The 25039-nt window shown below is 33.6% G+C and overlaps 12 protein-coding genes and 1 pseudogene across 12 annotated transcripts in view; 4 read left to right on the plus strand and 9 right to left on the minus strand.

Annotated features, from left to right (window-relative positions):
* Positions 1 to 148, plus strand: part of LOC116337591 — a 6079-nt gene extending 5931 nt beyond the window's left edge. The window contains exon 4 of the mRNA XM_031762270.1: positions 119 to 148. Coding sequence (XP_031618130.1) covers positions 119 to 148 — 30 coding nt within the window. The remainder of the gene's footprint in view (positions 1 to 118) is intronic.
* LOC116337617 lies at positions 27 to 1763 on the minus strand (annotated as a pseudogene).
* A 1296-nt stretch (positions 1764 to 3059) lies between these two features.
* Positions 3060 to 3767, minus strand: LOC116337436 (polyubiquitin-like). The gene is made up of 2 exons (XM_031762005.1): positions 3584 to 3767; positions 3060 to 3512 (listed from the first exon to the last, which is right to left on the minus strand). Exons 1-2 carry the CDS (start codon positions 3605 to 3607, stop codon positions 3081 to 3083), a joined length of 456 nt encoding a protein of 151 aa, XP_031617865.1. The 5' UTR covers positions 3608 to 3767; the 3' UTR covers positions 3060 to 3080.
* Positions 3768 to 4178: 411 nt separating this feature from the next.
* On the minus strand, positions 4179 to 4937 carry LOC116337437 (ubiquitin-like). Its single transcript, XM_031762006.1, has 2 exons — positions 4773 to 4937; positions 4179 to 4675 (listed from the first exon to the last, which is right to left on the minus strand). Exons 1-2 carry the CDS (start codon positions 4794 to 4796, stop codon positions 4268 to 4270), a joined length of 432 nt encoding a protein of 143 aa, XP_031617866.1. The 5' UTR covers positions 4797 to 4937; the 3' UTR covers positions 4179 to 4267.
* Positions 4938 to 4994: 57 nt separating this feature from the next.
* LOC116337435 (polyubiquitin-like) lies at positions 4995 to 5997 on the minus strand. The gene is made up of 3 exons (XM_031762004.1): positions 5844 to 5997; positions 5354 to 5773; positions 4995 to 5289 (listed from the first exon to the last, which is right to left on the minus strand). Exons 1-3 carry the CDS (start codon positions 5865 to 5867, stop codon positions 5086 to 5088), a joined length of 648 nt encoding a protein of 215 aa, XP_031617864.1. The 5' UTR covers positions 5868 to 5997; the 3' UTR covers positions 4995 to 5085.
* Positions 5998 to 6204: 207 nt separating this feature from the next.
* On the minus strand, positions 6205 to 7681 carry LOC116337760 (retinol dehydrogenase 12-like). Its single transcript, XM_031762622.1, has 3 exons — positions 6734 to 7681; positions 6543 to 6659; positions 6205 to 6456 (listed from the first exon to the last, which is right to left on the minus strand). The coding sequence occupies exons 1-3, from the start codon at positions 7507 to 7509 to the stop codon at positions 6279 to 6281; spliced, it is 1071 nt and encodes a 356-aa protein (XP_031618482.1). The 5' UTR covers positions 7510 to 7681; the 3' UTR covers positions 6205 to 6278.
* Positions 7682 to 8403: 722 nt separating this feature from the next.
* Positions 8404 to 9628, minus strand: LOC116337761. Its single transcript, XM_031762623.1, has 4 exons — positions 9197 to 9628; positions 8980 to 9127; positions 8784 to 8906; positions 8404 to 8686 (listed from the first exon to the last, which is right to left on the minus strand). The coding sequence occupies exons 1-4, from the start codon at positions 9595 to 9597 to the stop codon at positions 8507 to 8509; spliced, it is 852 nt and encodes a 283-aa protein (XP_031618483.1). The 5' UTR covers positions 9598 to 9628; the 3' UTR covers positions 8404 to 8506.
* Positions 9629 to 10255: 627 nt separating this feature from the next.
* Positions 10256 to 12154, minus strand: LOC116337757 (E3 ubiquitin-protein ligase TRAIP-like). Its single transcript, XM_031762618.1, has 4 exons — positions 11922 to 12154; positions 11538 to 11859; positions 11189 to 11472; positions 10256 to 11027 (listed from the first exon to the last, which is right to left on the minus strand). The coding sequence occupies exons 1-4, from the start codon at positions 12038 to 12040 to the stop codon at positions 10481 to 10483; spliced, it is 1272 nt and encodes a 423-aa protein (XP_031618478.1). The 5' UTR covers positions 12041 to 12154; the 3' UTR covers positions 10256 to 10480.
* Positions 12155 to 12283: 129 nt separating this feature from the next.
* On the minus strand, positions 12284 to 13060 carry LOC116337763 (transmembrane protein 60). Its single transcript, XM_031762625.1, has 2 exons — positions 12656 to 13060; positions 12284 to 12566 (listed from the first exon to the last, which is right to left on the minus strand). The coding sequence occupies exons 1-2, from the start codon at positions 12874 to 12876 to the stop codon at positions 12401 to 12403; spliced, it is 387 nt and encodes a 128-aa protein (XP_031618485.1). The 5' UTR covers positions 12877 to 13060; the 3' UTR covers positions 12284 to 12400.
* On the plus strand, positions 13037 to 14594 carry LOC116337758 (proline-rich protein PRCC). Its single transcript, XM_031762619.1, has one exon. It carries the CDS (start codon positions 13239 to 13241, stop codon positions 14475 to 14477), a length of 1239 nt encoding a protein of 412 aa, XP_031618479.1. The 5' UTR covers positions 13037 to 13238; the 3' UTR covers positions 14478 to 14594.
* A 420-nt stretch (positions 14595 to 15014) lies between these two features.
* Positions 15015 to 16723, plus strand: LOC116337759 (2-oxoisovalerate dehydrogenase subunit beta, mitochondrial). Its single transcript, XM_031762621.1, has 7 exons — positions 15015 to 15349; positions 15428 to 15497; positions 15567 to 15859; positions 15928 to 16042; positions 16116 to 16255; positions 16330 to 16416; positions 16507 to 16723. Exons 1-7 carry the CDS (start codon positions 15086 to 15088, stop codon positions 16645 to 16647), a joined length of 1110 nt encoding a protein of 369 aa, XP_031618481.1. The 5' UTR covers positions 15015 to 15085; the 3' UTR covers positions 16648 to 16723.
* Positions 16724 to 16824: 101 nt separating this feature from the next.
* LOC116337756 (cytosolic carboxypeptidase-like protein 5) lies at positions 16825 to 23381 on the plus strand. The gene is made up of 12 exons (XM_031762617.1): positions 16825 to 17345; positions 17473 to 18208; positions 18554 to 18670; positions 18797 to 18939; positions 19128 to 19389; positions 19453 to 19700; positions 19763 to 19915; positions 19997 to 20115; positions 20199 to 21317; positions 21405 to 21606; positions 21679 to 21834; positions 22149 to 23381. The coding sequence occupies exons 2-12, from the start codon at positions 18118 to 18120 to the stop codon at positions 22932 to 22934; spliced, it is 3396 nt and encodes a 1131-aa protein (XP_031618477.1). The 5' UTR covers positions 16825 to 17345; positions 17473 to 18117; the 3' UTR covers positions 22935 to 23381.
* Positions 23312 to 24204, minus strand: LOC116337762 (rhodanese domain-containing protein CG4456-like). Its single transcript, XM_031762624.1, has 3 exons — positions 23777 to 24204; positions 23549 to 23708; positions 23312 to 23483 (listed from the first exon to the last, which is right to left on the minus strand). The coding sequence occupies exons 1-3, from the start codon at positions 24114 to 24116 to the stop codon at positions 23423 to 23425; spliced, it is 561 nt and encodes a 186-aa protein (XP_031618484.1). The 5' UTR covers positions 24117 to 24204; the 3' UTR covers positions 23312 to 23422.
* Positions 24205 to 25039: the final 835 nt, after the last annotated feature.

The following is a 25039-nucleotide window of genomic DNA, read 5'->3' on the forward strand; positions in this document are numbered from 1 at the left end:
TTTTTTTTTGTATGGAGTTGTATACTATGTAAAAAAAATTATGTAATGATTCCGTTTTTGTATTGCCATATTTATTCTTACGGACACATATGTTCTATTAATAATATTATCTAATCAGTATAAAGTATTGAAAAAACCGTTGCTTTGATTTCAAGTTGATAAATGTTTATATTTCATGTGATCAAAATGACACATAATCAATACAAATACATAACTTCAACGCTTAGTATTTGCTTAGTTCGTGCAACAATCTATCCATGTATTCATTTGTGCCAAGATTTGTAATTTCGGTTCGTGCTTCTTCGAATAATTTTTTCAAAGTATTTCGAGTATATTCAAAACTTCCTGCTTCATCTAACAATTGTACACAATATTTTTTTAATTCAATGTTATCGGTGCGTTGTTTCAATATGTTAAAAATTTCTCGATCATTTTTCTTGTTATTCAGCGCATATAAAATTGGGAAGCTAAATTTTCCTTCGGTTAAATCTTCACAAAAGCTTTTTTTCGCTGAATATTCTTTGTTTGTTAAATTGATGTAATCGTCACGAATTTGAAAAAATAGCCCAATAATGGCCGTTAACTTTCGGAAATTTTCCTTATTTTCACTGAACAATTGCATTAAACCAATGCCAAGCATAAATAGACCGCCCGTTTTTCGTATTGTCATGAGTTGATATTCCGATTCGGTGGGACATATTAAATTTTCGCGCCAATAAATTTCCATGCCCTGGCCACGATGCAATTCGAGCATTTGTTCCGTGTACACCTTGACAGCGTCTGGATGGCCAAGTTTTTGGCATCGTTCGAGTGTTAGAAACATTATATAGTTTGCGGTGTTCAATGTGTTTGCAATGCCATAAATTGAATGAGTAACAGGAACACCTCTACGTAAGCAAGAGTTGTCTTCAATGTCGTCGATCATTAGGCTTGCATTATGCAACATTTGCATTATTTCACCGATTTCATTTAACTTTTCCGGCGGTATATTCATCCAATGGTTGAAGGCAACGGTCATCTTTGATCGTATATTTTTGCTCGGTAAATTTTGAATGTATGTAAATGGACGATCCAGCTCTTTTTGCATATTCTTTTGATTATACTCTTTCACCAACTTATTTAATTCTTCCATTGTGAACGATTGTTTTTTTTTTTTTTGAGAATGAAACACACACGAATCAATTGACACTTTTTAGTTCACGCCACTGCGTACTGCATCCTAAGCTGCCAATAATTATGGCACAATTAAACTTCGCATTGACTAAGAAACAGACTAAAAATCGAAAAATTGCAAATCTGATCTTATCAATGAACATAAAAACATCGTCATCAAAACACAGACTGTTTTGTGCAAACACACTTATACAGATAATGACAACTTAGAGGTCTTGTAGCGACTAGCGATACATCATTCACAGTACAAAGTATTTCACCGATAAGCATTCATTTGATAAAGTATGCCCACAATAATGATTGTAACTGAATATTCTGTAGTGTGGTGTCACTTTTGATCATTAATTTAAACAGAAAAATCTGCACTAATTACTTCACGTCAAGAAACTGTTATTTTTGTTTCTTTTTGTGGATGAATCTTTGACTCTCTCTCCCTATACTATTTATTTCTTGGTCTTTTTTTTTAGATGTTTGAACGTGATAAGTTCTATAAATACTGAACCGACTACACTATCATTTTTGATTTTATATTAATCTTTTTTTTTTCACGATTTCGTTGTTTTTCGTATTTTGTCCATTCGTATTTGTCGTCTTCACTTTTGGTTGTGGTTATTTCAAATTGAAAATAGACACGGTAAAATGTGACCGTATGAAGTTTGGCCTTGTTCTATGAATTTCTTGTTTCAACGTAATTAATGTTCGGAGACTAATTAAATTACACAGAGAAGTGCTCGCGGCTTGCGTTTGTGTCAATCCATACAAACGCACATTACATTAACCATTTAAGAGAAGAAGAGCACCCAGCCCTATAAGTGCTTCGATAGTTTTTTTTTTACTTAACGTGAAATGTGAAAAAGTCGTTTTTAAGTAGGAGATAACAAACTCTCATAAATAAAAAAACTCTCGGCAATACAATAAAACAAGCCAATAAGAATATGAGTGTAAAATATGTTAATACGCATCAAAATGTTCGGACCAACCGTCCGGCAAACCGCAAAGCATTAGCTCGGTACTTATCACACTTATGGGCTTCTGTATGTAGATATTAAAATATTAGAATGAATTCTTATTCAAACGATTCTATACAATACTTTTTAAGATATTATTATCTTTCTTCAGAATTTTGGCACTAGTTTCAGACCAATTTATGTCTGACATAAAAATACATTTGCAGCATTACGTTGAAGAGACAAAACGTAGAACCAAATAGCATGTCTCTTTCAAATGAACAGTCAGAATTTTCCTGCAAAATTTGAATATTGATCCTGGAATGGAACGCCTTGTGCGTACTTTCGAACGTACTAAATCTGGTGTTCCATTTCAATAAACAAACCGTGACAGCAATTTTTTTATTCAGATTAACATGACCTTCTATGTCATCCATATGGTTGTCTCTGGTTTGCAAAGCAAGTTTGGATTCGATTTCCTTTTTCCATTCCATGACTTTGGCATTACGCCTGATAGCAGAGTTATCGTCCATTTCTGCCGACGCAAAATTCCACTGGAACGTCAAACACATCATAAAAATGTATTTAAATCCACACAAAAGAAATTATATGTATCCAATAAAATAATTAAACATTACATTACCCCGTCAGTCTCCTTGTGTCATAATTTAATAGTCATGCTTACCTTTTCCTGGTAATAATTTTACTATTTAAATGAATAAAGTGAATAAAAGAATGTTTGTCATTTTGTTTGACCTCCCTGAACTACACTTTGAAATGGAATGAATTGTCCTAGTCACCACACCGAATTTGACAGTTGGCCTCAACAAAAGTCTTATATAAGAAAATAACAACAAAATGTCTATCCTTTGGGAAAATATGACTTGGAGTTTATTAATGTTTCAATTAACAAACAATATGATTGAAATAAGTGTTGTAATTGATGAACCGATTGAAAATTTAACATCCACGGAGGCGAAGAATCATATGCACAGTACTATTGTCTTTAATACCGTACTGATCCATTGTCCTGCCATCTTCGAGTTGCTTTCCCGCAAAAAGCAAACGTTGTTCAGAGACCGGAGCACCTTCTTGTAAAAAAATCTTTATTTTCAGCATTTCGACTGTATCGGATGGATTGTGGTTGACTTCAATGGCCATGCCAAGACCATTACAGCATTGGATTGTCAAAGTTCTCCCAGTCAATGTTTTGACAAACACCTGACAATTGGTTGGCAATTTCGATATATCCGATTTAAGTTGCTGTTTCAAATCACCAATTTGCTGTTTTATTGCTTTCACTTTAAGTTCACGTATACGTTCACTGCGGCGCAAAAGTTCACCATTACCTTCGGCGCACGTATCTTCCAGTTCAGCCAATGCCAAATACAACTGAAACGCAAAACACATCATCATTAAATTGTCTGATTTGGATTACAAATGAGTCTGATACAATAATTTACCTCGCCAATTTTCTTGTACGACATTTTTGTGCTTGTTCTGGTTCCTTTGGAGAAAAAATCAGTAAAAATCTTAGTATTCAATTTCAGTTCGATGTTGTGTTTGATATTTCAATCACAGTTGTGAAATGACCACCATTGCTTTAGTCAAGTTTGAATCAAGTTTGACAGTTGAATCATCACATCGACTTTGACATTTTGATTTAAAGGAATCGGCGATGTTCTTGCTTCATCTTTTTTGGGAAGATCAGTTAAGTTTCATATAATTCACGCACTTCGAATAAGAATTGAAGTTTTTGAAAATGAAAAAGAATCTAAAAAAATAATATTGTATTTTTCAGTTGATAAACAATTCAATTCAATTCAATTCAATTTGAAATTATTTGAATCGATGCAAAAAAAATCACGTCGTTTCAGAAGAATATATGCCATATGCAATGCGTTTCCGATTTGAATAATGTAGCATCAATGATGAGCAACATTGAAACCACTGTCCCCAAAAAATGAGAAGTTGATGCTTGGATGGAACAAATAACAAATTAGAAGAATAGAAGCTGAAAAATCGAAATTAACGAGAGAGAAATATCAACAAAGAGTGTATCTTTTGAAAAAATTTGATTTGGGAGTTTATTTATGTTTCAATTATCAAACAATACGATTTCAATGAATGTTGTAATTGACGAAAATTTAACAACCACGGAGGCGATTAATCAAATATATGGTGCTATCGTTTTGAATACCGTAGTCATTCAAAGTTGTGCCATCTTCGAGTTGCCTTCCCTCATAAACTAAACGTTGATCATCGACTGGAGCACCCTCTTTTTCGAAAAATTTTTGTTTCAGAATTTCGATTGTATCGGACAGTACGGATTCCATTTCAAGACCAATTCCTATCCCATTACAGCATTTGATTGTCAAATTTTCCCCAGTCAATGTTTTGACAAACACCTGTGAATCACTCGCACACTTGGTTTTGGTTTGCAAGGATGTAATTTCCGATTTAATTTGCTTTTTCAATGCATCAATTGCTTTGGCATTGCGTTCAAATGTGAACAAACCCGTGTTATCTTCCAGTTCAGCCAATGCTAAATACAACTGAAACGCAAAAAATATCATAGCATGTCTGATTTGGATAAAATCCACGTAAAAACAAAATAATTGAATAAAAAAAAAAAAATCAATAACAATTTACCTCGCCAATTTTTTTGTACGACATTTTACCAACGATTTTTTTTTGATGTAAAAATTTTACTTTTTGAATAAGTAATAGATTATTGTATTGTTCAAAGAGTGATAAGTAATTTTATTTGATATTCTTATATGGCAGCCACACTTGAGCGATAAAAAGAATACCTAAAAAGAATACTTACTTGACAGTTAACTGATCGTTGACAGTAATTGATTAAATTTGACATTTAAATGTTTACAAGTTCAACATGGGGAGGAAGTATTTATGATTTTATTAATACGGAATGTAATGTACATGAAAAATGTATTGCTTAAAATTACAACTTCATACCGCTACAACAATTTTTGCGTTTTTCATCAATGATCGGGGACGTTGGTGTTATCGAATTGTTTTGCAGCTCAATTTTCATTTCAATGGCATTGATTTCATCCTCTATGCGCTTTTTTAACCCTTCAATGCCACTGATATTTGCCTGAATTTTGAATGTAATTGCAGATAGTTCATTTAAATCGAAATTCAGCTGAAACACAAACATATCATAATTAGAACAATATCAATGCCATGCATGAAAATCGATAATTTACCTGGGAAAGTTGTTGGTATGCCAATTTGATATCGAATCCATTTGCTGAGTGTGTATTGTAGCCAAGAAGATGAATTACCATGGTTAAATTGGTTCCATTTTGAATATTGTAGTCATTCAACGTACGATCCTCTTCGAGTTGCAGTTCATTGAAAATGACACGTTGTTGATGAGGTTGAATACCGGTTTTATTCCATATTCCAAACTTGACATCCTTGATTGTATCCGATGATTTGACATCCAATGTTGTTGAAAAACCACAACCACCACAGCACTTTATCTTCAATGGAAATGTCGGCATCGATTTTTCATTTCGTTGTCCGATTTGTTGTTCAAATCGTTTTTTCAGTAAGGCAATTCCTTCAATATTTCGCTGATTTTCAAATGCAATAGCTTCCAATTCAGTCACCGCTGATTGGAGCTAAACGAAAAACATACTTCAGTTCTGGTTGATTCCACAAATACATAATTAATACAACGGAATAATTTACCTCATCATCGGTGAAAGTGTTCATTTCAAAATTCTTCTCTTCACAATAAAATCTCGCCCAAAATGACACATTTGACAGCTTACACAATCAAAGTGATCTTTGTCGCACACAATATTTATAATTGATTTGAAAAAAGTTCTATCCTTCACTTGTTACATTTGTTAGGTTTATCAATGACATTTCATGAAACCTTTGGTGTGAATGCGATTCATGTTGCACAATTAATACACCAGATAAGCCGATTTTTTTTTGTTACTCCCACATGGCCAATTATTTGAAGTATTTTTGATTTTGTTTTCAAAACAATAAAATTGCATCTCTATTTTTTGATATCATTTCCTTTTATTTCAGAACGTAAAAAATTTAAATACAATGCAATTGAATATCAAGTATCGTTGAATTTTGTTGTCAGATCAAGACTAAATGTGTAAAACATTATTGTTTTTTATCCATAACAGCTAACGATTCGGTGTGAGATGAATTTTTCAAAAATTTGAAATTATTCGGTAAATCGCATAACCTTTCACCGGTGATGTCTGCACTTTTATTCCACAGCCATTCTGCAATTTTGCGATTATCCGAATTGGCTCCGATGTGTCCGATTTCCGCATTTCTTTTTCAATGACAATCATTCGAAATGATTGGTGATTTATTAATATCGACAATTCAAAATAGAACTTTACTTAAAATAAAACTTACGATAGATAAATGCCACTAATGTTCTGCACACTGAAATCAATTGCGGCAAAAATAATTGTGTCGGCACACGCTCGATTCGATTTACAAAGAATTTTGGCCAAAAATGTCAACACTTGCCTGATGAAAAGAGGGAATTTGATTCATATGATTCATTCAAACGTTCGGAGTCCGTCAATTATGTTTAAACTTACTTTGGTAGTATCCAATTTTTGGAAAATTCTTGTTTTTCTATAAAATTGGCCAACGAAATGCCTGGATGAACACAGTTGCAGGTGATGCCAGTGTTCTCGATTCGTTCGGTGAGCGCAAGTGTGAAATAAACATTAGCAAGTGCACTTCGAGCATATGCCATAAAACCGCAATATTGTCTCTCATTCATCAGGTCCATTTCATCAATTTCGACGCATCGATGCACCCAATTTGATATATTTATTATACGCGTTGGTGTCGTCTGTGACATTCGTTCAATTAGAAGCATTGTCAGTAGAAAATGTCCAAAATAATTAATGCCAATACTTTGTTCAATACCATCATGTGTCAATTTCCGTTTCAATTGTAAAACATTCGCATTATTTATTAAAATATCGAGGCGTGAACCACTGTTTAGAAACTCGGTAGCAAAATAGCGTATCGACTTGAATGAACCTAAGTCCAAGTGCATACACTTAACATTTGGATTGCCAGTTTTCTCAATAATATCATTTTTTGCACGTAAACCATGTTTCATATCCCGGCACGCCATTATGACCGTCAGTCCACGTTTGGCCAAACCATACGCTACATCTTTTCCAATACCTTTGCTGGCACCAGTAACAATGACTACTTTATCTGGTGATTCAGCGTTCTTTGTGTAGCGTAGGCCAGATATCCAATATCGATACGCATAATATATGAAAGAACATCCCAAAAAACAAACACCAATTCGTGCTAGATATGTGAACAATTTAAAATTCTCCATCACATCCATTATTTTTTATTTTATTTTATTTTTTTTATGTGAAATTAAACTCACGCATACACATATACACTAATGATAACAAACTTAACAAAATACGGAAATAAGTGTTTTTCTTTAGATATCAAATTAACGTTCCGATATGTCGAACCGAAATGATGTGTAGCCGATAACCGAATGGTTTGAAGATCGCATTCGAATGCAATAAAAGATGAATTGAGTTACCCAAACGCCTCATATGCATTAAAAACAAATATTGTTGCACAATGCAAAAAATGAACAAATTGAATGTAGTGAAAAGAAAAATGACAATAGGCACGATGAAATGCAAATATTTTTTTGTCGATGCAAAATGCTAAGCAAATCGTAGTTCAATGTTTTTTATTGCAAATTATTGAATCCAAGTTAAATTTGAATATATGGATCGACAATTTGAATAAATTTTATAACAATTCCAATGAATAGAATTGAAGTTGGGCTATTTTAACCATGCGATGACTTTATTCCGCAAAGTGTGTTGTTGTTCGATTTTTTCATTTAATTGGAACGTAATTACCTGTTTTTTACGTTTTTACATTTGCCTGTAAAAGAAATATCATTATATACAATAAATATTTAGCCCTGTGACTGTCCGTACATGTGAATATTTGCTGACGAAATAGCAAATCGGTGATTCTTGTTGATTCTGAACTAGTTTCAATAGTGTTGAATGTGAGTGTGAAAAGCGTTTCTTTTGCTTTGAAAAATATATAAATTTTTAAATATAATGAAATATACCTGTTAAAATTAAACTAGAGCTTTTTAAGGAGGAAAAATTGAACCGAATTTTATTCCATTCGAGATGAGCTTCATTACATTTTAAATTGAAAAAAAAAGTTCTTTTGTTATCATCTAGTATATGTGCAACATAGAACACCACAAAGGGATCGATTGATAACACATTTTCTAGTTTAAATCTAAATAGAACTGTATCGTTCATCACCAACCAAACATATTATGAATTTCAATTTTATGAACTTTCGGTTAAATTTTTCAAATAATACAAATCCATTTGTAGCTTATGGTATTGATCAATAAGATTGTGGTACATCTTTGATTCGCAATCCATTCGCCAATGTAAACGATCCAAATTATTTTTCAGATCGATTTCCATGCGTTGAAAGCGTTTCAGCTCTTTCGACAGCTCACTCTAACTCAATGGTTTTACATGAAAAAAGATAAATAAATGAAAATTACATTATTTGTATACGAATATGACACTGTGTCATTTGATTGGGCTAACTTACCTTTGTTATGCAATTATAATCAATGATTAAATCGCGCATATGAATGTTACAATCCTTACGGCACGAACGCAATGTCTTCAGCGATTGTGATAGATTCTTAAGTTTGTCTTTTGCCTCAGCAACCTGTACTTAACAATTACCAAATGGCTTAATTTTCATTTTCAAATTTAAATAATAAAAAAATGAGAAAAATTACCTGAGCTCTCAGCGTTTCATTGAATTGTTGTTGCTTTTCAATGGACTCATCATATTCGGATGTGGGATGCTTTCGCTCTTGTTCGATGATCATTTGTAATTCTTCAACACGTTTTTTCAACTCATTATACTCGATCTCCGCTTGATTTCTGCAATTCAACACATCCATGATTTATGCTAAAGAAACAAAAACAACCACCATTCATATCAATACAAACTTGTAATTCTCTTGTTCAGTTGAGTCCATTTTAATCATCTCCAAAACTTTATCACCCGTCTCTACATTCGCCGATTTGTTCACAGTTGCTGTGATTGTCTTTAATTTTGTGCCCGTCTTACTAACTCGGTCATTGTTATTTTTATTTTCGAAATCATTTGCGCTGCTGCTCAATTCAAAATTGGACGCGCGTACACTTCGATTACCCTTCCTCACGCCAATGTCCGGCAAACTATCGCGTTGCTTTGAACGCATGGATTTATCTTTTAAACGGCGATTTGAATCGTGCAATTTGGATTCGGACGTCGTCGGTGCTGATGTTATGGATGTGGACGACGTCTCAATATTTCTGGACTGAGACTTTCTCAACGAACGTTTTTCAACTAACGATGCTGATGACATTCTATTACAACTTCGTTCAATTTACAATGAAACAAATACTAAAAACACAGTTAGGTATGCACCAAGCAAATGGTTACAACAAAACTGATTCATGTCATTCGGTGTGGGTGGCACACAATATTTCATAACATAAAATCGATTTTCATGCAAATAACCACATACGAAATTTATTACCCAAAACAAATATTCAACTTCAAGGGTGACTATACTCAAAATTGCGATACGATATGTTACGCTTTCAGTCGACAATAGAATTTTATTCAATTTGATGTGCTTGTATTGTGATTTAACGGTTTTTGTATCGGAATTTGGATTATTTGTGAAAATAGTAAATAAAGAAATTCCATGACAACTTCGACTCATGTATTTTGCATATTTTTGCTATCTTCAGTTTCGATCAATCAATTATTGCTCACCATAGTGATAATTTAGTTATACATAATATGCATAAAATCAATATCGAATGGAAAATAATAATAATTATCTCTCATTGTGTGTTGTCATAGAGATGGTCTTTCTTTCTATGAACATCATGATTTTTATTTATTTATTGATGTTTTTCAGGCCAAATAAATCATATCGACTAAACAAAAGTAATGAACTGCGAAAAACTGGTTCATAACGTCATCGGTGCCAATATTTAAAATGCCTCAAGTAATTAATTAATAAATCAAGCGTTTATTCATTGTTCGTTATATTTTAATGTTGAAATATCAATCGAAATATATAGGTACAATTATTACAATTTAAATATACAAAAAGCAAACAGCCGGTTCTATAGTATTCTAATTTTGTTTGTATTAAACAAACTGCGTCATTTTAAAACTAGATATTTAAATATTTAACGTTATCAAAATTGTTTACATTTAGGTGCGGTTTATTATTAGTTTTGCTTTGAAAATGAACCCAAACGAAATCGATTATCTAAAGTTGACAATTTACTACTTAGACTACTGGATGACGTCGGTTTGAAAACACTCTGTGACTGATTATCGGTAATTGTCGACAACGTTGGCACTTTATTTGGTCTCATTGGTCGAAGTTCAGACTTTTTACTTTGATTTTGAATGAGTCGAGGTTTTTTCATAATGGAGAATGTTTCGCTTTTTTGATCTGCAGCTGGCGATAGCTTATGTAAATCAGCCGATTTTGATCTTTTCAAAAGTGGTGATAGACCTGCAATACTACTCGCTTTGACACACATTGATGGTGACACAGTGCGGCTGGTTTCAAGTTTGACCACCTTTCTAGGAAACGATGAAAGATGTTCGCCAAACTTCCTTTTAGCTGGCTGCTGTTCAGTTGGTGACTGATTCTCATTGACCAATTCACTGCCATTCAACCGATCCACTGTATCATTTCTGTTTTCACTATTGCTTTCGAGTTGAAAAACTTTACTTTCCAAAATCGAGCATTTTTCCTCCAATTTTCTAGAAAATTCAAAGAAATTAAAAAAAAAATCAATTAAATATGAAAAATGAAGACATTAGAACTGTTATAGGTACTTATTTATCGGGTGAGGCACTTGAAAACTTATATGAATTAATAACCAATAACAGCTTTGAATATAAAAAAATAAATTTGTACTTACAACTTTTCATCTTTGCACAATTTCAATTGCTTGGCCAATTCCTCAGCATTAGATCGTACTTGAGCGCGTTTGGTATTACAATTTCGTAATTCTCTTTTCAAAGTAGTAACCATTGTGGCCAGTTCCGTTATCGTTCGACCTTCTCTTAGTAGTTCTTCAGTTTCTTGTTGAGAACCCATGATCAAGTGTTGCACCAACTCTGCCGTTCGATTCTTATCATTGGCCTGCTTTAGCTTCTCTTTCAATTGATCGATTTCACTTAATCGTGACTTAAGTGCTTTGATCTTTAAAATAAATCATTAAAATTAGACATTGAAGATGTTGGCCAAATGTTGTTCTCATTTCAAACCTGATCGAGTTGTGTGTTATTGAGTATATTTATTTGTTCGACTTTTTGCTCTAGATGAGCGATCACAGAACGCGACTGAATTTGTCCAGTGGTAAGTTTTTTATTTTCTTTCTGCAGTCGATTGAGCGTTTCTTCTTTTGATTTGATCGCACCATCTTTTTCAATAATCCGAAATTTTAAATTGTCATTTTCATTTTGTAATCCAACTAAATCATTCGGAGCTTCGTCATTCTCGGCATACGAACTATCGGCAATATTTACAAATAAACGAAATACCGTAGCCGTTGTGGTCTTACTGCGACACTCAGGGCATGTATTTTTTCTTTAAAAAAAAATTATCAAATGCAATGAGATAAATCTATGTTTTGAACATCGAATGCATACCTTTCGAGCCACTTGGCCAAGCATTCGTTGTGAAAGACGTGACCGCATCGTGTAACATGTAAATTGTCTGCATCAGGTCCGCGAAATAGTTCTGCACAAATCGAACAATTGATATTCATTGTGAATGGCACTGATCAATGACACTGATCAATGGCACTGATTGTAACACTAGATCACAGTCTCTGAGTTCATTTCGATTTGTTATCCGAACAACTTTACCTCCAAAACCGAAATGTCAACCAAACAAACGAACCGATTGTTTTGAAAATTGACAAAAATTCCACTGCAACAACACACATGTTTTATAGCAGCAAGTGTTGCCAGATACAATAAATGACCAAATAAAAATTTCGTTGTTTTTTTTTTGTCTTGTTTAAATTTTCTATTTATTTGTTTAACATTCATTTTCGTTTTGATTTGTATTTTGTTCGTAAAATATCGATTGAGTTTTTCTCGCTAAAAAAATAATGTACCATTCATTATTCATGTTTAACCAGATTTATGAATACATAGACAATGGTTGATGGTAACAAAATCCAGATCGGTATCATTACTGTGTAGATTGATAGATTCAATTGTGCATATTCAATTTTTAAGCAAATACAAATTTCGGCTGCTATTTTCAGTAGAATCACCGCAACAGTCCTGAAACAATTCCCAAAAATGAAATGTTAAATAGATTTGAACTGAACGTAAAACTTCATATTGAAATGGTGTTGAAAGTAGCTGCGTACCATTGATAAGTCTGGATAAGTTTCTTAAGCGGTTCCAAATATCGATAGTTCGAAACAATTTTTATAATAACATAAATTAATAAAATTGCATCAAATATCCAAAGCGGTATAAATACGATGAAATAGTTCCATTGTGTTCGATTCTCCAGTCTCAAGCATAGACAAATACAAAAGACTAATATTATGAACCATGTAAACAGTGCACGATGAACCAAAGTCATCGTTCTTTTGGTTTTTAACAATTTATCAGCTTATATTCTTATTTTAGACTAAACCATTTTTCAAACGATACACAGCGAATCCTAATAAAATCGGTTAATATTTCGATCTCAGTAAATGCAATTGAACTTTATGATTTGGTAAACAAAACAATTTACATTGATTCGTCAATGTACAGTTTGACAGTTCACACTACTATAAAAGTGTTGCGCGAGACGAACAATGAGAAAACGTCATCGCACAGCACAATATTGTGGTTTTTCAATTCAGTGTACAATTTTGAGGCAACAATTTATTAAAAACGTTTAGATTTTTTTTTTTGTTTGTATGTTTTAAGCATTTGTCGAAAATCAAAAATTGTACAATGTCTTTGTCGTTAGTTTCGTATGCTGCTAGCAGCGATGAAGATAGTGATTATGAAGATAAAGAAGAAACAATCACAATGAAACCAAGTCAATCATTGGATTCAGCATCAACAGAGAAACAAAATGGTCAACAAATGAGTAAATCACTTAATCTACCTCAACCAAAGCATGTTACCAGCAAAGATGACGAAGATAATAATGTTGGAAATGATAATTTTAAATTAAATTTGCCAGCGCCCAAGAAATCACATACGATTGTTGAAGAAGATGATGATGAATTTTTGCATAAAAAGGTGCAACCATCATTAGTGGAAAAGCCAACAAAATTGAAGCCAGAAAATATTCGAAAACCCGTTAGAATAACCATACCGTCATTGTCCGAATTTGCTGATGATGATGATTTGCCCAAACAAAAGTGTGCATCAATTGGACCGAGTGCACCAAAACCAAGTGGATTGCTCGGTATGTTGCCGCCACCAAAGTTCAATGCAGCATTTGGCAAACCAAAAGAGAAACCAGCGTCAACAACAGCAACAACATCAAATGACTCATCGTCAAAACCGACCATAACAAAAACAACTTCATTAATTCCGCATACCGTTGCCAATAAAATAAAACAGGCGGCCGCCAAATCAAAGCCAAATGCAACAGTGGTGGCCAACAAGAAGACCAGTTTGGGTTTAAATTACAATAACAGCGATGACAGTGACAATGAAGAGGAAGAAAGTGGCGGTGACTTCTTTTCGTTGAACACCGACGATAAATTGCCAGAGGTTAGCGCATCCGAAATAAATGCAATGGTAGCAAAGAAAGCAACACAAATGGCTGAGTTTTCGAAAAATTTAAATGAAGCCGAACAAAGTGCGACCGAAGTAGAAGATTATTCGGAACAGGCATCATCGTCGTATGTACCAGATAATGATCAAATTAATATTGAAGCGTTGATTGGTGCTCGAGCTGCAAAGCGATCGCGAAAGGAGGATATTCAATTCATCGATATATCACAAGATCAAGTTATATTAAATCAAGATGAATGGCGACGAAATCAACTACAAGGTGAAACACAGTATCAACCGACGGGCCGTCTGGTCGTTGGCGATCCGGGGACCGGAACGAAGAAAAAACATCAAATCACCTATCTCGCATACCAGGCAAAAGCAAACGAAGCCGAATTGCAGGCAATGTGGGCCACCAATCGACAATCGAGACGACAAACACAAAGCAAATATGGATTCTGAAATACCGAATTTTCTCAATTTTCTTCAGTTTCATTTACATTTAAGACATTAATAACATTATTTCATTTGTAATAAAAGTGATTAACAATAAAAATATCGGATAATTTCTTCGTATTATTTCTATGATTTTTGATTGATGACGTAAAATGTGGCGTATCAGACATGTAAAGGGCAATGTTTACAACGAATTCAACATTGGAAAAGTGTAGCTTACGAATGTAAAGGAGCAGCATTGAAAAACACACTGTCTTATCAATATTGATGAGCGTTGTTATTGTTCATATACACAAGGCAAACTGTGGCACACGCGATAAAATGTCACATTTCGATCTTTATTTTTGTCAAATTTGTATAGCCTAACGTCACGCATTTAAAATGACTTGTATTTGTTTCAAATGTTTTTAAGTTTAAATTACCGTGTTTCTCTTTTATTTTAAATTCAATAGCTCTTTTTTTTCTGGACGTTAATGAAAAAAGGCGCAATAGATAATTTCATTTTTGGTTTTTAGATCATTTTTTATTGTGGTTGAATCTCGTTTTTATTTGTTTAGCTGTTTTGTTTTTGGTTTAGTTTTTTTTTTTTGGTATACGATTATTTTCGTTAAAAAATGTTTGCGGTGGCTCAAAAGTCATCATTGTTATTCAAATCAATGTGTGGTGGACTGCGATCTAGTTATGGCATTCGATTCAGCTCACATTTCATCTATGAAGCAGATGCAAAGGCCCCAATTGATGGTCCAACAACCAAAATGAACATGTTTCAAGCCATAAACAATGCCCTTGATCTGGCTTTAAACGAAGATGACTCAGCTTTAATTTTTGGCGAAGATGTTGGATTCGGTGGTGTATTTCGATGTTCATTAAATTTGCAAGTAAGCCACATTAGTATGCTTATTTGTCAATTATATGCAACATGAATATTCATTCAATTTAATTGATTTATTTAAAAGAAAAAATACGGAAAAGATCGTGTATTCAATACTCCATTGTGCGAACAAGGGATCGTTGGTTTTGGTATCGGTAAGTTTTGCGACGAATTAATTTATTTGAACATTGATTAGCTCAGAACTCTTTATTTTTACTATGAAGGAATTGCAAATACGGGTGCAACGGCCATAGTCGAAGTTCAGTTTGCTGACTATATTTTTCCAGCTTTCGATCAAATTGTCAATGAAGCAGCAAAGTTACGTTATCGCAGCGGAAATTTATTTGACTGTGGATCGTTGACAATCCGAGCACCATGCGGAGCTGTTGGACATGGTGCACTTTATCATTCCCAAAGTCCTGAAGCATATTTTGCTCACACTCCCGGTTTAAAAATAGTCGTTCCACGTGGCCCAAATAAAGCAAAAGGTCTATTAATGGCTTGCATTAAAGATAAGGTAACCCTCAAATTGGTTCATCGTGGTTCCAATACATATTTCATCGCATTTATTTTTTGTTTACAAAGGACCCGTGTATAGTATTTGAGCCAAAGACACTATATCGTGCTGCAGTTGAAGAAGTACCTGATCAATCATATGAGTGTCCAATTGGAAAAGCTGATATTTTGCGAAGTGGTAAAGGTACTGTTGTTCTTGTGTTTACATTCCCATTTCAATGAAACAAAAGATATATGTAGATTTTGCATTTCTTTAGATGTAACTCTTATCGGTTATGGTACACAAGTGCATGTGCTTAAAGAAGTGGCTGATATGGCCAAAAAAGAAATGGACGTCGATTGCGAAGTAATTGATTTGGTTTCAATTCTACCTTGGGACAAGGAAACCGTTTGCAAGGTAAACAACTCTTAAAATTTAATTGGCTTGTACTTTTGTTTGTCATAAATTAAATAAATCTGTCTAATTTTCAGTCAGCGAAGAAAACTGGTCGTGTTATAGTTGCTCATGAAGCACCGCTTACGTCGGGCTTCGGATCTGAATTGGCAGCCACAATTCAAGTGATGACTTTCATTCAGAAAATCTACTTTTTTCAATTCAGCTTATAGTTTCAACAATTTTTATGTTTAATTTTTTTTTTCCAATTTCAGGAGGAATGTTTCCTTTATTTGGAAGCGCCTGTTAAACGTGTTACTGGCTGGGATACACCATTTCCTCACGTTTATGAACCATTCTATTTACCCACCAAACATCGTTGCCTTTCCGCAATCAAAAAATTGATAAACTACTAAGAACGCTGCTTTTGCAACAAATTCATGGAAATTGTTAGAAATTAAACGAATCGAAACTGCCAAAATTCATGATGCATTTTTTGAATTATATTTTTTTTTTTCTTCAAATAATCGATTTTTAAAATAGAATGCGCAGGGTTGCATTTACAAATCCATTTGACATGAATCGAATAGTGCAGGGCTGTATATATATAGCTTAATGCAACGCACTAACATTTTCATATGAATTGCATTTCTGACCCCGTCAAAAGTTCAATCAATTGTTATCGAAGAACAAAAATTGTCTCCGTATGCATTTCCATTGAGCCAAAAAGTGTCGAAAATGTCATCGATGCACACGTTCCATTTTTAGAACGGGTTTTTAATTGTATGCGCTCAAAATAAAACGTACACACACGTTTGTTTTGTGTATATACGTATTTTTTCCATCCAACCAACGATTCGAACATTTGTGGCATTTCAATAATCGAAAGACCGAGAAAACGCAGCACGACGGAGAAGAACCCAACACATACACAACCATTTTTCAATATGGCAGCCAACAAAAATAAGTGAAATACTATTCATTGCATCGTCAAACTAATAGGATGGTGTTTTTTTTTTGTTATTGGCGAGACAAGAAAAATGTGTGATTGAAAAACAACAACCGAATATGTGTTAGTAATTGACAAAAGGATTACAAATGTGATGAATCAAATGTATTTCGGTGATTTTATTGAAAGAAATTTGTTTATATAATCAGCTGACAATACTGTCAAAACCAAAAATAGCCTCCTGTATTAAACTGGTTTTGATATTTATTTATCTATTCCCCACTATTCAAAGTTTATTTCGTGAAATTCGAATTGTGAAATCACGAATTCACAACGTTGCAGCAAAGCAGAGCGAAAGAGAACGACAACAGTTTTGGGTCAATAGCGCTCAAATCAACAACTACGAAGCGTACGATGTAGTAGTATACAAAACACACAATTCAAATGATGAAAAAAGAAAACAAAACCACGGCCAACGAAAAAGAAAAACGAAAAGAAACAAAAACCCAAACACACAATTTTTTTTCTTCTCAAGATACAACGTGTGTATCGATAGAACTCACATCATAAATGTGTTCACAGGATTTTGTATCGTTGAATGCAAGTGTCTTTGTCACCATTTGAGTCATTTTAGCTACAAAGAGATAATGTAAATTCAATCATTTACAAACGAAACCAAATCAAGATACATCACAAATAAAACACAATTTGTTTTTTGCGGTGTGTCTTTTCTCGCTCTCTCATCGTTGAAATTTTGTGTAAACGATTTAAATTTTAATTTTAATGAACTTCAAATTTGTGAAGCGTATCAATGGCTAAACCATAAACTAATAAACAATCGAAAAATCTAGAACATATAGACGAAGCAACATTTATATAAAACTGGTGCAATTTATTTGTTGTTCATTTTGTGGTGAGAACCAAAACATTCAACGAAATGGATAATTTCATATGTGCTGGTTATATTTTCTCATCAAATTTTGATTCAGGCAATCTGAACAAAGTGGAACTCGTCAAATGGCATGAAGGTATATAAAAAAAATCGATAAAAAGAGGTGATCGATCGATAATAGTGTTTGAATCCAATTGACACAAAATAGAAACAAAACAACAATAATAAAGTGTTAATGCTATTGGTTCAGTTCAGTAGATTAGGCCTTTTGGATCAAAATTTCTGTATGACCTATTTCGACCTTGTGAAACGTCATTTGTATTTTTGTTGTTGTTGTTGTTGTTGTTGTTGCTATTTACATTACATTTTGTTTTTCTATGTTTTGTCAATTATGACACGCACAACTGAAAACAAACTTAAATCCACTGTTTCATGCATTACTTCGTTGACACGGTTTGTTTTGATTTGAATCTTTTTTTAGAAGCACTACCAAATAACGAAACGGTAGCGGTTGAATTGAATCTATGGACGCGACCCGATTGTGCGGGCACGGAATATGAAAATCTCAATCGATCATGGTTCTTTTTCAGCATTCAAGGTGATTATTTATTTCGTATAATTTTGGTTTTGGTTAAACACACCAAATTAAAATCTGTTTAAAAATCAAAGAAAAATAAAAACGAAATAGATCAACATGGGTAAAAGAAAATTTGACATTTTTCAGGCGGCGAGCCAAACAAAGTGTGCAAATTGAACATTGTGAATTTAAACAAGCAAGCGAAACTCTTTAGCCAAGGAATGCATCCGGTTATTCGAGTTGGTGAAAATGGCAAATGGGAGCGTACAAAACACTCGCCCGTTTACAATGTTAGTGTTGTTGAATATTTTCACTGTTTAAAATCCCAATTGCATATTTCCGTTGAAACATTTACATTAACGGAATGAATCGATTGATTTTGATTTTGTTATTGACATTGAATTTATAGCATCCGAATTCATTGCAATTAACCGGCATTATAAATGCGTGCTATGCTAATTGTCATGTCCTTTTTTAGGTGAACGATAATGAATTTGTATTGAGCTTTCTACACAAACCACAAACGGATATAGCGACGAAATTTTACTATGCATTTACGTTCCCATTTACATACACTGAATGCCAAAATCAATTGGCACGATTTGATGGCCTATACCTAAAATCCGAAGATGAAATGAATTACATTCTTCAACGTCTGAATGTCGATGTCAATTGCAATACAATCAACTTTGAAAATGGTGATTCGGAAGCGGTTGAAAATGTACAAAACATTCTTAACGGTAATGATAAATTTCTTTTAATTTGTGTTAATTTCTGGTTGTAAAATACAATTTCGTTTGTAGCCGAACAGCCAAATCGAAGTCATGAGTCGTCGTCACGCATCAATATTTTGGAAAATCAATCGAATGACGAAATCGAAAATGGAATCTATTATCATCGTGAATTATTGACAAATTCGGTGGAAGGAAGACGAGTGGATTTGCTTACAATTAGTTCATTTCATAACATTCAAAAGGAGCATGAATATCGATTTCCCGAATTATTTCCAGATTCGCATTCCAAACGATGTAAATTGTTTAAAAACAAAAAGGTACATTTGAAATATGAATATTTCGAATCGATGCATTGGATTTATTCGATCAATTGTTTCAGATTATTTTTGTATCATCGCGAGTTCATCCGGGCGAAACGCCAGCATCTTTCATATTGAATGGCTTTTTGAAAATGTTATTCGATCGAAAAAATCGTTACGCCACCATACTTAGAAGAATGTATATTTTCAAAATAATACCCCTTCTAAATCCGGTTTGTGCATTTGATTGAATCGATTTCTCAATATGAACAATAAGTAATGAATTTGTTATTTGTTAAACAATTCAAACATAGGACGGTGTATTTAATGGATATTATCGATCAGATGTTTTGGGTCACAATTTAAACCGTGTTTATTTGTCACCCAAGCGTGACACTCAACCATCAATTTATGCGGTCAGAAGATTGATAAGGTAAGGTTAATGGTTCGAAAATAACCAAAGACACCTTAAAAATAGACACTTAATATAACCTATGCGTAAACTAATGATTGCAGGTACTATCACAATGATAAAGATATTGCTGATGAAGAGCAACAACCGGTGGATAATAATAACGAAATACCCGATTTGAATTTATCCAATAATCTTGGAAATAATATTGAAGAATTAAATCTAGAATCGTCGGGTTTCGAAGAGACTGATACGGAAACGCCGAATCGTGAATCGTCTGAAGAAAGAACACGATCCAATAATGTATTAACGGAAATAAATATCGAAGCGAAAAATAATCGAAATACCGATAAAATAATTTCGGTGCCGGTGTCAAATTCATCAACGCCATCGATATCATTGACACAAAGTCCATCCACTGAAACGGAATTGGAACCGAAACCAGGCTGCTCAACCGATTCACAATCGATTCCAAGTAGCGCTGAAGAAATGCCAAGCACAAATGCAACAGTCAAATGTCGTAAAAATACGAACAAATTGAAACCAACGGTGACGACAGCCGCTAAATATATTGCTAAACCATCGATTTCTCTAATGCCGAAAATGGGTGCAAACGAAGCGAATGTTGAAGGTATTAAATTGAAAAAAGTATCGCCACGACCGTCGTCAATATCAAACCAAAGCACATTTTCATCGGCGTCATTGAGTGGTCGTGATTCTGGTTCGGATGGCAGCGCACGATACTCGAGCAGCGCATTTGAAAGTGGTCGCAGTGAGAAAAAGAAAGAGCCACTACAAAGCTTAAAGTCAAATACAGGGAGTAATAAAAATATTGATAAAACAAATCGGAAACTATCGAAGAACGATAAGAATGACAATGACACATTGGCCGCTCCCTCTTCAGGTGGTGTATCTAGTCGAAGTGTGAAACGTTCGCCATTATCACGTAAATTTTTGCACAATCCCACATCGGCAAATATAAATATCAGTTCGGACTTTTGTAAAGATTCCAATCAAGCCAAATGTGATGAGCAAAGCAACATGTTTTTGTATATTGATTTGCATGGGCATGCATCAAAGAAAGGCATTTTTATGTACGGAAATTACCTGCCAAAAATCGCAGAGTCGGTCGAATGCATGCTATTGCCACGATTAATGAGCTTGAACAGTCATCATTTTCATTTCGATGCATGTGTTTTCTCCGAACGAAATATGTACCACAAGTAAGAAAATTATTTTTTTTAATTAAAATGTTTCTTCAACATTTTTCATTCTAATCACTAAATTTCTAATCACCATTTATTTTATAGAGGTAAACGAGATGGTTTGTCCAAGGAAGGATCCGGCCGGGTTGCTATCTATAAAACAATCGGTTTGGTTAAAAGTTACACACTGGAGGGAAATTATAATACGGGAAAATACGTGAATATACTGCCTCCAAGAGAGAAGGAAATTAATTCACGAAAGATTTGCACGATTCCACCAAAATATACACCAAACATTTTTGAAGAGGTTTCATTTTTTATTCAATCGATTTATTTTCCATGAACATTTATAAACTGTTTTATTCGATGCGTGAATTAGGTTGGAAGAGCACTGGGACCCTCTATTTTGGATTTGACTGAATCGAATCCATCGTCACGACTTCGTATGTCCGAATTTCGTACATTGCAAGGCCTTCGAAATGCACTACGCAACGATATTGAACGTGGCCTGTCCCGTGCCGAACCCATTCAAAAGGTAAGATTGCATATTGTAATATTTGCTTTGTAACTATTGAGACTAATGAGAAAATCAATATATTATTTTATTCAAAACAAAACAAAACAAAACAAAAAATCAAAAGCCAAAGAAACAACATAAGCCAACTAATGAATTGTCAAATAAGAAAAAAATTAAGCGTCACATACGCGTTATACGAAAAAAGAGTCATCGTTTAAAATTAGCTCCTATCCATGCACAAAGTTCCTTCGATCCACTCGAAATATGATCGATTGACACTTAGTAGTTCATACGTATTAACCGTAGAATGGTTTGTCTTTCTTTTGATTTAGGCCACAACATCTCACACAAAATTGAAATCTCTAAAAACATCCACTGCATGCAGTTCACCACTAACAACCACAACAGATGTGTGTAAAGAAAATAAAGAGCGTCACACAACTAACAAACCATCAATATCTTATGGAAAAAAGGAAAAATCAACAACTGTATCGTTGAATCGAAAAAAGGGCAAAGTATTGTGCGATGTAATTGCCTCCACATCGGCCGCTCCAATACCAACAAAACGTCAAAAAGTTGTGACCAATAAAAAGTTCAATGTTGGCGACAAGGTCGACACAAAAGATTCACCACTTGATTTAGATATGAATGCGATCAGTACTTTGAATTTAAAATCAGACGATGTAAATACAATGCCACAAAATGTAAGCGCATCGGTAACCGAAGATTTATCGGCGTTCATCGATCAACCAACTACATCATTTGATCCTGATTTACCATGCTGTTCATACCAATTACTGCCACAACCATCATCATCATTCAATCCATTTAAATATCCGAATGTACCGAAAAAATCGGGCACTTTTCTATTGCCCAGAAAATCATCAGCATCAACATCGTCAATCTTAATCAGCCAATCGTCAATTGTGCAAAGTACGAAAGTTAAAAGTTCAGCCATTAAATTAAGGGGCGGATTTAATAGTGCCGGATCATCGAGCAACGGGACTCGGCTCAAGTCATTACGCAAATCCAGCTTGACGAAAGATGGTCGTCGCATGAAAAAGAAGAAATCACTCAAAGCCGATGCTGGCAAACGTAAAAAGCCAAAAGTATTTTAAGTTACAACAGCACCACCACCACCACCACCATCAGCTTTAATAGACACATTTTGCGATATTTTTGAATATTTTTTTAAAATCGAATTGGAGGATTTGAATTTTTGTGATTGAATGAAAAAAACAAATTATTTATGACTGTTTATTTTTTTGTTAAACAATTTTTCTCTTTTTTAAAAAAAATGACCCACGGGCAAATGAAATTGAATTATTTTTTATTACACACGAACTAATGAGTTTGCATGCAAACACAAATTTAACATTTACTTAAACTTTCAGTCAACAACAAAAAACAAAATATATAAACGTTTTGAAAATGTGTTACTTGTACAAAATGATGTGCGGGAAAGAAAAAAAAACAAGGAAAGACTCAAAGGGAATAAATTGTAATCCAAATGTGATGTTTAATGTGTGGAATAAATGAAACATTATAAATATTTGCTGACAAAATTGATCTTGCTGTTGTTATCTATGTAAAAGCCAATTCTATTTCACTTTGGTAGTCCTTCTCGTTCTGCCCATTCCAACCAAGATCCTTTGAAGTTTTTGGCGCTGCCAACAAAAAGAACTCATTAATTTATAGGAAATTAATTCAAAAGCAAATGAAAATTAATTACTTTGTGTAGCCCAATTTTGTAGCTGCTATAGCCGCATTTTCCGATCGCATACCGATTTTACAGTGAAAGATAATTTCATCGGTAGGGCCAGGTTTGTTTCGACTGTATTTCTTTTTGAATTGTGAATCACTTAAATTCAATGCTGTATTCACCTCACCCACTGATCAAATGAAAATGCAATGTCATATATCAATCAAACAATAAATAAAACGACAAACAAATACCTACAAGGTATGTTAATGGATGTTGGAATCGTGCCAGTTTCTTGTAGTTCGTTCGGTTCTCTAACATCGATTAATGTTTTTTCTGGATGATTGGTAAGATCTTTAACATCTTCATACGTGACAATCGGTATAACTATTTGTGCGTTATCTGTGGAATATCGCTGGCCCATATTTTTGAATACAACGCTGTAATTTTCGTTGTTTATTATATAATTTTGACCAAATATGCCGGTTTGCGTATTGCATGCAAATATTGAAACAAAGCGATTTGTTTGGAAATATCGGTGTCCGTTCAACAAGGTCGGAATTTTCCTCGATAGTGCAAACGTAATACGATTGGTCATTGTTTTTTCTAATGAAATTGAAATTCAAATGTTAAGAACAAAATACACTGAGGTTATCAACGCAGAGTGTGTATGTGTTTTGAATCTGGTTTATGAAGTCATGTGCAAATGACAAAATCATATATTAAATGAATGTAGCTCAATCTATCGTCAGTTTGTTCTGTGGTTGATATTTTCGTCGCGCGACTTTCAATTGATTAAAAATAAAAATTACATTTGCGTCTCTTGCCTAAATTACGCAAATTTGAAGGTAACCAAAATATCGAATGGTTTTCAGAATATTTGAGGAAAAGACTTTCCAAACAAAATTTACAAATCTTCTTTTTTAGTTTTTTTTTTTAAAGAAACACGAAGGAATTGATTATTTTTAATTGATCATTATTAATTGAAAATTTCGATTTTTATTTTAAATGTATTAAAATCCAACGAAAAATGGTGAAAGAGAAGAACTAAAAGTAAGAAAAGCATCAATCAAACGGATATTCCAAGGCTGTTATTGTCGTACAACATTTTTTATTGCTCTGAAAGTAGAAATAATTTCAATTTAAATATCCCATCAAAATGAGACGGGATTTGACTTTCAATGGTTAAAAATGGAACATTTTTAATGCTATTGCAATCATCAATTTTTCGCCTTTATTACATTACCAAAACAGCCAGATGTTCATTCTCAATGCACATTTGAATCGAGATAAATGAACAATATGAGAACAAATGTCATTTCAGTGAGGTAAGTATCTGCAATGTGGTGAGTTTGTTGTATCTAAAACTTCTCCAATTTGAAAAAAAAATGTTTTACACCGAATTTGATCGAGTAACCATATATTCTCAAGCAATCTGTATAAAGTAGTTTTGAAATTGCATCAAGTTAATAAAATTATTTATTTTAAAAAAATGTCATGGAAAAATTGGTCAAGTAAAAG

Source organism: Contarinia nasturtii, unplaced genomic scaffold, assembly GCF_009176525.2.
Source record: "Contarinia nasturtii isolate CC-2019 unplaced genomic scaffold, AAFC_CNas_1.1 Cnas_scaffold_285, whole genome shotgun sequence".
Taxonomy (NCBI): Eukaryota; Metazoa; Arthropoda; class Insecta; order Diptera; family Cecidomyiidae; genus Contarinia; species Contarinia nasturtii.